The sequence below is a fragment of the Quercus lobata genome, chromosome 11, assembly GCF_001633185.2.
Source record: "Quercus lobata isolate SW786 chromosome 11, ValleyOak3.0 Primary Assembly, whole genome shotgun sequence".
In the NCBI taxonomy this organism is placed as follows: domain Eukaryota; kingdom Viridiplantae; phylum Streptophyta; class Magnoliopsida; order Fagales; family Fagaceae; genus Quercus; species Quercus lobata.
Window position 1 is genome coordinate 7,772,938 of NC_044914.1, and position 12,748 is coordinate 7,785,685.

The 12,748-nt window shown below is 38.5% G+C and overlaps 1 protein-coding gene across 1 annotated transcript; it reads left to right on the top strand.

Annotated features, from left to right (window-relative positions):
* Positions 1 to 3,006: 3,006 nt before the first annotated feature.
* On the top strand, positions 3,007 to 9,110 carry LOC115966340. Its single transcript, XM_031085588.1, has 3 exons — positions 3,007 to 3,440; positions 8,082 to 8,148; positions 8,283 to 9,110. The coding sequence occupies exons 1-3, from the start codon at positions 3,058 to 3,060 to the stop codon at positions 8,934 to 8,936; spliced, it is 1,104 nt and encodes a 367-aa protein (XP_030941448.1). The 5' UTR covers positions 3,007 to 3,057; the 3' UTR covers positions 8,937 to 9,110.
* The last annotated feature ends 3,638 nt before the right edge of the window (positions 9,111 to 12,748 follow it).

Below are 12,748 nucleotides of genomic sequence, written 5' to 3' on the forward strand. Positions count from 1 at the left end.
TACACAAATAATAATTAGGTCTATATCTGGATTCTAGCTAGGGCTATCCGACGCTTCTTGTGTGATTTAAAATGATCCCAACCTTGCTCATCAGTGGCAGTGTAAAACTCCCACACTGCTTGTGGGTTAGAGAAGTTAACAAATGCAAACCCTTTGTTAAATCCTGCGCTGCAAAAAAAACAAAAGAAAAGGAAAATCGAGGAAGCAAATTAGAATATTTGAGTAGCTTAAAAAAGAAAAACAAGGTACTCGAGCTTAAAAGCTCGAGTACCTTTAAAACGTTTCCTCTTATTTCAAGTGACTCACCTATTTAAAACTTTAAAACTCGATTTTGTGAAACTCGAATACTAAAACATGGTGCTCGAGCTTAAAATACCATTGTTTGAGTACTCGAGTACTCCAATAGTATGCTCTTATCTTTTTTTGCGTCAAAAATAGCCAAATACCACATTTTGGTAAAATTTATGTGAAATTAACACTATTTTGAAAATTTGTAGCGAAGTACCATGCTTTAATACTCGAGTTTCACAAAATCAAGTTCTAAGCAACATGGTATTTGGTTATTTTTGCTGCATGGAGGTAAACAACTTGACAGGCTTTGGTCCATCAACATGTAGCAGTCTTCCTTGTTACTTCACATGCATCTGCATGTGACACTTTTGGCTCTATCTCTTGTTCATCTTCCAAGAAATTGCTCCTTTACTTCGTTGTCACTTGATAGTACACCGTGCATGGGGGCACTTTCTGCTCTAATCTATCTCTTGTCAATTGTCATCTTCGAATAAATTGCTCCTCTATTTCTTTGTCTCTTGATAGTACACTCTGTATTTTGGCCTTTAGCAGACTCCTCCAGCTGGATGCCATTATTTAGAATTATATTTGATCTTTTTTTAATCTATTTTTATATATTAATGGATTAATCCATTAATTTATCTTAAAGTTTAAGAGAAAAACTTTTTTTTTTTTTGATAGAAAGGAAATTTTATTGAACAAAGAAACAAAAAACAAACAAAGGCTAGTTTAGCCTTTCCTTCCTAATTACAGAAGCAGCTACCCTAATCAAAAAGGACCAAAAAAAATTACAAGTTAGAAATCACTTAGTTAGGGAGTGAGCTGCCATATTAGCTAGCAACCCAAACGACAGACATTAGAATAAGATACAGGAAGAGACTGCAGGTCCGGCAGGATAAAAGTATTCAAGCGTGAAGGTGAAGTTGGGTCTGACCTTCATAGATTAAGGTCAATATTGGATCAAATTAAAACTACCTGGATTAATTAAAAGCTGCTTAGATCAACCCATAAGTTTTTCTCTCTTAAAAATTGACTACTACATAGTGGACTTTATGCCTCGAGTCTTCCGTGTGAAGCTCTCTCTCCTAGCGAGACTAGTATCTTACCTGTGAAGCTGAAAGTGGTTCTCTCTTACTTTCTTCTTTTCCTCATTCTAGTGACGCAATCAGGTGGATCTCGATTTCTCTCATCTTTTCCCTTTCACTGGTGAGTTCAGGGACGAAACTACACTATGGCAGAGGGGGGCATTGCCGCCCCCCCCTCTCCCAAAATTAAAAAAGAAAAGAAAAATTAGTATAAAAAAATTATGATTTGCTCTTATATGTGTATATATATTTATATATTTGTCTCTCCTAGCTCCTCTAAAATATTTAGATATTGACCTACAAAAAAAAAAATAAATAAATAAAATTCATGCCCCTTTAACTACAAAAACAAAATAAAAAAATAAATATGGACTAAACAAAAATTGCGCACAAAATAAGAAACACTTATTTTGTATGTTATACTTTGTTGATGTGTTTTATAGAATAAAATATTTAAGAAATACTTATTTTGTATGTAGTATTTTGTTGAATATGAAATAGATGTTAGTTTTTATTTTCATAAAAAAAAATTTGGTTTTAAGCTTTGGCCCTCCAAGTATGAATCCTGGTTCCGTCCCTGGGTGAGTTCTTTCCTCATATCTTATCCTTCTCATACTGTAGTGTATTTGGTACTTGGTTTTGGTAGACGTGGCAAAACGGGCGGGTCGGGTCGGGTCAATCGGGTTTGCGGGTTTAACGGGTCATTTTTAAAACGGGTCAATCGGGTTGCGGGTCAAACGGGTCGTGAGTCGGGTTGAGTCGGGTCGTGAGTCGGGTTGAGTCGGGTCGTGAGTCGGGTCGAGTTGACCCGTATTTTTCAAACAATTTTTTTTTTTTTTTTTTTGGAAATAGATGCAATCTGTCAATTATTTATGAGTTCTTTAATTGTGATTAGATTCTCACTAGTGATATTGTTACCAATTACCACTAAACACTTGAATTGATACCCAAATTTGGTGCAACTCCTATTCCAGCTTTCTAGAAACTAATCTTGGTATAATCTTCAATCTATTTAAAGTAGAAAGAGTAAATAAAGGTGGCAAGTAAAAAATAACAAACTATAATGGAGTACATAACATATTAAGTAAAAAAGAATAAGTAAATATTTCATAAAAATTACACCTCAATCTAAATCTACTCAACATTGGTAAACGTGGCAAAACGTGCGGGTCGGGTTCGGGTTCGGGTTCGGGTCGGGTTAATCGGGTCGCGGGTCAAAACGGGTCACGGGTCCAAACGGGTCATTTTTAAACGGGTCAATCGGGTTACGGGTCAAACGGGTTGCAGGTCAAAACGGGTCGGGTCAAAACGGGTCTGACCCGTTTTGCCATGTCTAGGTTTTGGGTCTTTTTGCTATCCGTGGCTGTGGCCATGGATGAGATTGATGTTGAAACCATTACAAATCAAGCCAAAAAATTTTGTTGGTTAAAAGGTAAAGTTAATTTAGAGGTGCTTCCCTCATCCAAAGAATCATCTAAACGGCTCCTTATTGGTAAAATCTTGTCAAAAAAATCCGTCCCTAAGGCTCTGGTTAAAGAAATTCTGGTTAAAGCTTGGATCATTATAAACGATTTTGATGTTGCTCTAGTGTACAAGAATGTTTGTGTTTAGTTTTAAATAAAAGAAAACTAAAGTAATATGGCTTGTCTGACACGTTGTTTCCTTTTCCACGTATAAATACATGAAAGTTCATATAGCATATGGTGTTCAAGTCAAAGAGCAGGAAATAATCTTTGGAAAAGAAAAAATGTATGTGACAAGGCCTCTTTCTATGTTCCAAAAGAATCCTTCGGCACTCTCATGGCCACCCCCTGAAGGTCCAAATTCTGGTATTTTGGTCATCGAAGATGAAGAAGCCGAGCAGCAGTATACTTGTTTTGGATTGTGTAAGAGTAATGAGCTCAAGGACTTGCCTCAGACCAAGAACCTAACGCTTCGCTATTCATCAGGCACTGGCCAGAACCGACGCGTTTCTTATTTTTACGCAAGCTTAATCCCAGTTCTTAATCAGCCGTTGTCTTCCAATCGGTACTATGTCATAAAGAGACGTGGAAGCCATAAAGGGTATGCGTATATATATATATATATATATATATATATTATATCGAGTTGAATTCAATTTCCAGTATTAGTAATTTAATTATTAATTTTAGAAGAGATAATATTTTCATAGTACTGTTCTGTCTCGCTTTAATATTTGTAGTTTTCTTCTAGAAACTATTTTGTAATTAAAAAATAAATAGTGATATGAAATTTGCATGTTGCACCCTGCTTTAAATCGTTTGAGCTCATTGGCCTTGTACCTTAATTGCCCCTTTTAATACACTAAATAATTAAATTTTATACATAAAGCATGAGTTTATGGATCAACTAGTACATGACATTCAAATTAACACAAGATTTGCTGTGCATATTAAGAATAATGAGAACATATAAACCAAAAATATCTATAAATTATTTAGATTTTAAGTTTTTTATATTTTAGAATTATACATAAAGCATGAATTTATAGATTAGATAGTACATGATATCCAATTAACATGAAAGTAGGTGTGCATATTATTAAGAATGAGAAAATATAATCCCATGGTAGAATCTTTAAAATTTTAATTCAATAAGAAAGAATTATAGTAGGCATAACTAATTATGATAGTTATTAACATACATATATTATGATTGTGCTTGCATATGATATGATATGACAAAATTTTACTGGAGGGTTTAAATATATAATAAAATTTGGGCTCAATTAAATGAATATATATATATATATATATATTAAAATTATGACATGTAAAATTATGAGTTTGAAGAGCTTGTAGGACAAAATATTGTGAGAATTAAAAGCCAAACATTATCATGTATGTGTGTGTATATGTATATGTAAGGGCACCCTTTGTAACGAACCGTAACAGTGTTGGGTTCGTACGTAAAAATGCCCAAACAACATCATTTGTAGAGCGTGGGTTTGGAAAGCTAGGCCTTAGTCACCAGACGGTGGGTTTCTCATGGTGTTCATACCTGAATAGGTCATTTTCGCCCAAGGAGTCTTTCTCCTGGAGGCGGGCTGGGAGGCTCTGGTTTTTGGCCATTTTTTTCAGCCCCTTCCCTTAATGGCTTATTTTTCCTTTTATACCAGCATGCAGCCATTCTCCAGCGCCCACGTGTAGGTTTGACTTTCTAGGACAAATATTTGTCCCATTAGCCCATACCTCAAGTGGTTGGGGGTGGTTGTAACAGTTGAGAGTATGGTTCTGTCAGGAGCAGAGTAATGAATGGCAGTATGGGCAGCTTTCCCTGGTCGCCATACTTTCCAGCACACCCTTTTTTACTGGCGCAGATACTTTAGATTTTTTCCCTAGCTGTTCTTATGTCATTTCTGTCCTTTCATTTTGTGGTACTTCGAACATGCCGAGGACTGACTCGTCCTTGACTGTGTCCCAAGGCAGTTTTGTACTTGTATTAACGGTCCTGGGCTGTAACCCTTCTCGGCTCAGGCCTTTTAGACCCCCACGAATAAATGGGTCAGGGCCACGAACTAATGGGCCCCGCAATAGCCCCTCAAAATCCTGCTGTCCGACCTCGTGATCAGGAGAGGAGGATTTTGATAACGCCCAGCCTTCATTATGGCCCATAAGACTTGGTCTTTTATTAGTGCTAGCATCCCTCCATCTACCTGGAAAACAGATCAGACTGCAAGACATTCTTACGAATTCATTCGTGATGCGTTCCCGCCGTTTGACTACCCGAAACGCGCCTTTAATGACTTACTTTTACGAGACTACTTAAATTCAACGGTTTTTTACGGCGTGGGGAAGTGGAACGGGCGTACTCCGGATTAGAGGTTTTCTTGGAAATCTGGACAGGTTAAATGCTTCTCGTTTTGCCCTTTATATAAGAAGGAAGGCCTGAGGATGACTCTTTCTTAGAGAGACTCTTTTTATCCTTCTGAAACCAGACCCTTTAGCCACCTCACGATTTTAATTTATCTACTAGTTACACTTTAAATCTCTATACGTTTCCAGTAGGAGTGAGTGATGAAAGACCCATACCCTTCTCAAAAATACCATGTTCGTATGGAGCTAGAAATGGCTCGTTCAGGGCAAGGATGGCGGAGACTTAAGGTACTCCTCATCCCCCTTTCAGCCAAAATCCGAAACAAGAGTTCGTCACGCCACCTTTTCGATGTAACTGAACTGGGGTCCTCTACCATAAGTACCATCTGCTCTCTCACGAGCATATCTAATATGGCACCAGCGTGTTAGGAGTCAGGACTGATTCAGGGACGAAGTATCCCTGTTTCTTCCTCTCTTCCTTTACTGATGCCTTCTTTTGCCTCTCCTTCCCCTTCTCTTCCATCACTAGATCCATCCTGGTGCTTTCCTTTCTTCCTCTTCTTCTCCTCCTTCTTTCTCTTCTTTCTCCCCTTTTCCTCTTCCTCCGAGGAAGGTCCTCCTCTCAATATGGGCACTACTGGGGCAGAATTTGGAAGGACTTCGGAGACGAGTTTAAAGAAGACCTCGGATGGTTCAATGTGTCTTGTAGTGGTTGTTGTTGTTTTTCTTTATGTGGGAATTGTGAATAAGTAGCCTTTCGTCGCCCTACCAAACGAAAGAAGTCACTATCAAAGAGCTCGCCCTACTGAAGTACCAAAAAAGGTGCGCTCCGCAGGTTGGTTCTTCTGTATAGGCTTGTTTAAGCCCATCTTTGTATATGGTAATACCACTTTTTATTAATAGAAGTTACTATTATTCTATTTTATATGTTTTATTTCTGTATTTCTAAAATGATTATGCCGTGAGCAGACATACCATCCTGGGTACTCTTTTTATGTTTTTATGACCTAACCGATGCCTTGGGCCACTGAAGCTAGTGGGCATAAGTATGCCGAGTTAAATAAATGACACCTAATGCAAACATTCTTAAAAGAGAAAAGCGTATTATGACAAGGTTCACTAGAGTCTTCTGGCGTAATAATGCCGACCTAAGAAATTACATTCAGGGCCGACAATAATTAATAAGGATACGGGATACTATCATGAACATATTGAAGATATCGTGTACAAAAAGACCGACCTGAAAACGGGTTGTATGCCCCCACTTAGACGAAATGATGACGGGGTGCTCGATGCCGTGTCGGGAATAGTCGCCGAGGGCACCCAAAAATGAACAACACCTGCTGGCTGCTGAATAGTAAGGCGTCTTGCCGTCTCACTGATAACTTTCAGAGCCTTAACCTTTTCTTTGGGATTTGGTCCGAGACTTGAGTAACTTAAAAAGTCTTTTGAGGTAGTTGGTTTCCCCATAGGTTTGAGTCCGAGGACCATGCAATACCTTGGTTCTGTCCAAAACTTAGCTTTTTCATCCAAGTAGTTGGTTTCCCCATAGGTTTGAGTCCGAGGACCATGCAATACCTTGGTTCTGTCCAAAACTTAGTTTTCTCATCCAAGTAGTTGGTTTCCCCATAGGTTTGAGTCCGAGGACCATGCAATACCTTGGTTCTGTCCAAAACTTAGTTTTCTCATCCAAGTAGTTGGCTTCCCCATAGGTTTGAGTCTGAGGACCATGCAATACCTTGGTTCTGTCCAAAACTTAGTTTTGATAAGTAGTTGGGGGAATTATCCCCTCGTCTATGACGTGTGCCCTTGGTTTAAGAGAATTGGCTCCTCGGCCAAGCCCCTAGTACTATCCATGCTGTTGACACTACAAAGCGCAGCCCTAGTGAAGAAACTAGTGAAGAAACGTAACCCCTATTGAAGAAACGTAGCCCCTAGTGGGACTTTACGCTAAAACATTCCACCCGGCTGTTGGAGATGATGTGAGTGATTGTCTCGACCAACCACCAGTGCCAAGACACAAGCCTCCCCACAGACGGCGCCAATTGTAGGGGCACCCTTCGTAACGAACCGTAACAGTGTTGGATTCGTACGTAAAAAGGCCCAAACAACATCATTTGTAGAGCGTGGGTTTGAAAGGCTAGGCCTTAGTCACCAGACGATGGGTTTCTCATGGTGTTCATACCTAAATAGGTCATTTTCGCCCAAGAAGTCTTTCTCCTGGAGGCGGGCTGGGAGGCTCTGGTTTCTGGCCATTTTTTTCAGCCCCTTCCCTTAATGGCTTATTTTTCCTTTTATACCAGCATGCAACCATTCTCCAGCGCCCACGTGTAGGTTTGACTTTCTAGGACAGATATTTGTCCCATCAGCCCATACCTCAAGTGGTTGGGGATGGTTGTAACAGTTAAGAGTATGGTTCTGTCAGGAGCAGAGTAATGAATGGCAGTATGGGCGCTTTCCCTGGTCGCCATACTTTCCAGCACACCCTTTTTTACTGGCGCAGATACTTTAGATTTTTTCCCTAGTTGTTCTTATGTCATTTCTGTCCTTTCATTTTGTGGTACTTCGGACATGTCGAGGACTGACTCGTCCTCGGCTGTGTCCCAAGGCGGTTCTGTAATTGTATTAACGGTCCTGGGCCGTAACCCTCCTCGGCTCGGGCCTTTTAGACCCCCACGAATAAATGGGCCAGGGCCACGAACTAATAGGCCCCACAGTATATATATATATATATATATATATATATATCATGCAAAGACATATGTACTTCAAAGGAAGATTTTGCTAATGTGTTGGCTTATTGGCAATATAAGCTAATTTTATCAAAATATTAATGTTACTATATCAACTTCAATTGGCCTTTTATAAGGGAAGCATATCAAAATTCTAAGGAGGAGGATATGGGAAGCTGCTTTTGCTTCAAGTATGTTAGTGATGTAACACCAAAACCTTTGGATCCCAACGACATTCACCAGCAATTTGAGATTCATCGGATCGAAAGAGGATGTCAAGGGGGTGGTTTTGTTGCCAAACCTATAACACCGGATGGGTTTCCTCCAAAGTTCCTTAGAAGAAAGGGTGGGAAGTGTATACCTCAACACCTAGCGATTTTCGATTAGGTAATGCACTAGGCCTAGATAGTGCCCTTCGTGCTCGCCTTCCAGAATTCAACTTCCCACTATCATGTACGAGTTCTCAATCAGTGGTTGTGGGAAAGTGGTATTCTCCTTTTATGTTTATTAAGGAAGGAACATTGAAAGACCAAATGAGTACATCAATTTATTACGAGCTGACGCTTGAGCAAAAGTGGAAACAAATATTTGCATGTGAAAATAATGGGGGCCAAGGCAATGTTGTTGATGTGGATGTTGTTCTTCCAAGAGAAGTGGTTTCAGTTGCTAGGATGGAAGTTGTGGATGTAAAAGTGGTCAATGGAATTATGTGGTTCAAGGGTTGTAGTATAGAGGGACAAGAAAGAAGTGTGGGATTGAGCTTGGAAGTTTTTGAGAGAATGAAGTGGGAGCAGGAAAGGGTGGGATGGGTTAGGGGGAGTGACATACAAGTGAGCTTGAAAAGAGTAGAGGAATTTGGAGGAACGGGTAGGTGGGGGAAATTTGGTTGTTATATTTTGGTAGAGAGATTTGTGCTAAAGCGAATGGACGGAAGCCGGGTATTAACTTATGAATTCAACCACATTAACAAGATTCAAAGCAAATGGGAATGATTCTTCATATCTTATTAAATATTGTAAAATTCATTTAATTTTTGTGCGTGTGTGTGACACTGAATTTTTTTTTTTTTTTTTTTGAGAGAGTTTCCACCTATTACGTTAGTGTGTGATACTGAATTTTGTGTGTGTGTATGATACTGAATTGTATACCTATTTTGCTTACTTCTCTTTCACATTATTTGATTTATTGTTTGTTGTTTAACCATCAAATTGTTTTTTTCCCATTGCTTTTAGATATATTCATATATATTTTTATTGAAACACGTGTTAAAAAAAAGGGTGGAAAATGTGCTAAAAATATCATTTTGTTAGGAATGATTTATACAAATACCCAAAAAATAAAATAAAATGTCATTCTTTTGCTGTTTACATGAGTATGGCTGGAAGGTTATGCTAATGATCTTAACCATCGGTTTAAACTAGTGTTCTCGTTTTAATATACAACTAAAACACCTTTTTGATCTATGCTGACATTATTTTCAATATGGTCCTTAAGTTTTCTCAACTTTTATTTTAGTTCCTATGCTTTTAAACTTTTTGTTATTTTGCACCCTATCATTGTTTTACTTACTAAAACTACTATTTTTAAACTACATAGCCTATTAGCAATGTAGGTATTTTCTGTCAATGTGACGACGATAATAGCCAAAATGAAAGCTTCAAAAACTTAAGGACCAAATTGAAAACAATGCTAAAATATATGGACAAAAAGGTATTTGGCCTACAAAGAAAATACTTACGTTAGCAAATTGAGAAAAATTTTCATTAATGCCATAATTATGAGAAGGAAGTGAAAATTAACCCTAAATACTAGTTATCAAACAATATATACTTCGCTACTATAATATGTCCTCTAAATAAATTACAACTGAAAGTAGTAGAAGTTAAAGTCAGTAAGAATTGAAGGTATTAGAGTTGGAAGTTACCCAAGTCATCGTCATCCTCGTGACCACCTTCACGACCTCCACTGTATCCACGACCTCCACTGCGTCCACCCCCTCCAGACCCACGACCTCCCCCACCACGGCCTGTGGCCTGTGTGCTCGCCTCAGTCGCCGTGGCACGCGCATTCTCCAATGCCGCTTGGCTCATCTCTCTGACAAGATCCAACATCCTCTTCAGGTGGTTGTACACTTAGGAGTTTGGTTCACATTGCGATAGTAATTCCACATTCGACTCAACCTATGAAATAAAGGAGTCCTATTAAAACTTCTTTGGTTAGTTTTGTGTTGTGCAGCACTAGGCCTTTAAGGGCAAATCGAGTTCTGATTTTTGACTATATCTCATGTTGAGCTTATTCATGTATATATATGAACATTGAAATGGTACACCAGTACATATTGCTTGTGACAGATGCATATCTAGTGGGAAGAAATGAAATGTTTTCTAAAATGAATATCAAAATATTGATCCAATGGCTCCATAAAACTTAAATTTTCATAATGCATGTAGCAACACACATATATTGTCAATCCATAAAAGAAGCATCGAATTGTTGTCTTACCAGGATTTCCCAATATGCAAAGTCGCGTGTAATGTACCGTCTGGTCATCCTTCTGTACGACTCCATGTAAGCAGCAAGGTACATCGTGTCCCCATCCAATGCCAGTGCGTCGGCAATATGTTCCTCTCTATGGGCCCATCGGTCAATGTAGACAACATGCTCTTGCACCCAATCCTTATCTAGTTTACCTTGGAGGGAGATTTTGTGGAGATGAACGAACGTATCCACAATATCCAATGGCACTTGCTTCATCCCGAACTGATGAAAGACACGTTCGGGATGATGATCCTCTACTATCCAAAAATAGATCAATGGAACAGTGGCCCTCCATATATGTTGGCTGACAGTGCAATATAGGGGCAACAACTCTAGGACATCCCTGTATGGCTCCCAAACAACCTGCAGAAATGGTCAACAAAAAAAAAGTCAAATACCTACTTATTTGTGTCAATCCTCAATGTGAGTACACATGTATAAGACCATTGAAGAACCACTTCACTAAAAATCCTAAGACATTCTTGACCTATTTCCCCCTCTTATTCTATTTCCCCCTCTTATTGGATTTGACATGGTAAGATGCACCCGGATACTACTAGTTGCACTAGCTAAATCCGAGGAAGAAAATTTAAGTATACACAGCTAAATATATGTGGAATCAAATCAGTGTAAAATTACTGATAAAGGTACTTTATATTGACTGCCCACCTTTTTCTGGAATTCGTAACTAATTCCTTGTATATCTATGGTCTAATCGACCAAAGTTACATTACTAACTATACACATGCAGTAGTTAACAACCCTAGAAAGTGAAAACCAAAAATATGTGGAATTATATCCTTGTGACGTGAAGCGGTAGAATACCTGGTGTGCCCGTATACTCGACAGTGACGCACGATACGCAGCTAGCACATGTGTGGCATGCTCTGTCATGCTCTTCGGCCCCTTCCATCTAGTAAACATATAATTTCAGACAATGCTCATTAGTTAATATCAAACAACAATGATGCCACAAAAATAAATGCATACCAAAAATGAAGCCATTAATTAGCTTTCGTATTTTTGGTGATATGACAATATGTCAGTTTTTAGACCCCTTAAACAATTGATTAAACCTAGGTAATTAGCCAAGTAGTTACTTAGTCCAATTAATCAAGTCTAGGTTATCATAATATAAAAGATCAAATCATGCAAAGCAGTGAAAAATAAATAAGACAATGATATGATCACCTAGGAAACCAAACCGGTAAAAACCTGGGGAGGATTTGACCCAGCTATCCTCAAGGTAAAAAGAAAATCCACTAGAAAGAATCGAAGTTCATACAATAAGACTTACAAGCCCCCACGCTCGACTTCTTATTGCTACCAACCAGTAGAACTTACTGACACGATCACGTGCAAGCTCCGAATCTACGGACTCCTTCTTTCTTTGGCCTTTGCAAAATACAAACACCCCCGTTTGTGACTTTGAGATCCCACTCAAAGGTTTAGCAACACAAACTCTCCTGTTTGTGACTCCAAGACCACCCTTGAAGGTTTAGATCATCAACACCTTTGATAACAACAGAAGGCAGCAACTTCTACAATACCAGATCTTGAGATTTTTCAAGGAATAGCACTAGTAGAAGACATAAGAGAGCTATTTAGGAACAAAACCCTAAATACAAAAGAGACACACTCTTTTCTCTCTGAAAAGCCATATAAAAACGTGCTTAAGGTTTCCTTTATATACTGGGAGAAGTAGATTAGAAACCCTAATCCTAAATGGGCTTGAACTGCTGTTTGGGCTTAATTAAAATTCTGCAGATACGACTTTCGATTGATCGAGCCTGTCTTTCGATCAATCGAACCAGACAGATTATGAAATCTTCTTCCTGCAGCTTGTATTTTCTTGAATCTTGACTTGAATCATCTTGGGCATTGTCTAATAATATCTATAGACTCTACGATCTATATCTAGACAAGTTTGTGTTCACGATTTGCCAATTGTTCTAAACATTTAGAACCTAACACAATACTTATTAGAAATAAGTAAGGAAAAACCTAAAACCTTTGCAAGGCTTAAATTTTAAATGGATTTGTAGTTACAATTGATGAAGTGTTGCAAACAAATATTTTCTAGTTGGCAGGTTCAATTCTCTCCTAATTTTATGGCTTTAGAACTGAAGAGATTAATTTCCATATGATAGGGGGGAAAAAGTGAATTACGATGTTGTCATAAACATGAAACTGATATTGGAGCTATTTGGCCTAGTGTACCATGGTCTACTGCACTAAATGTGAGTCAATCGCACACCAAGGACAT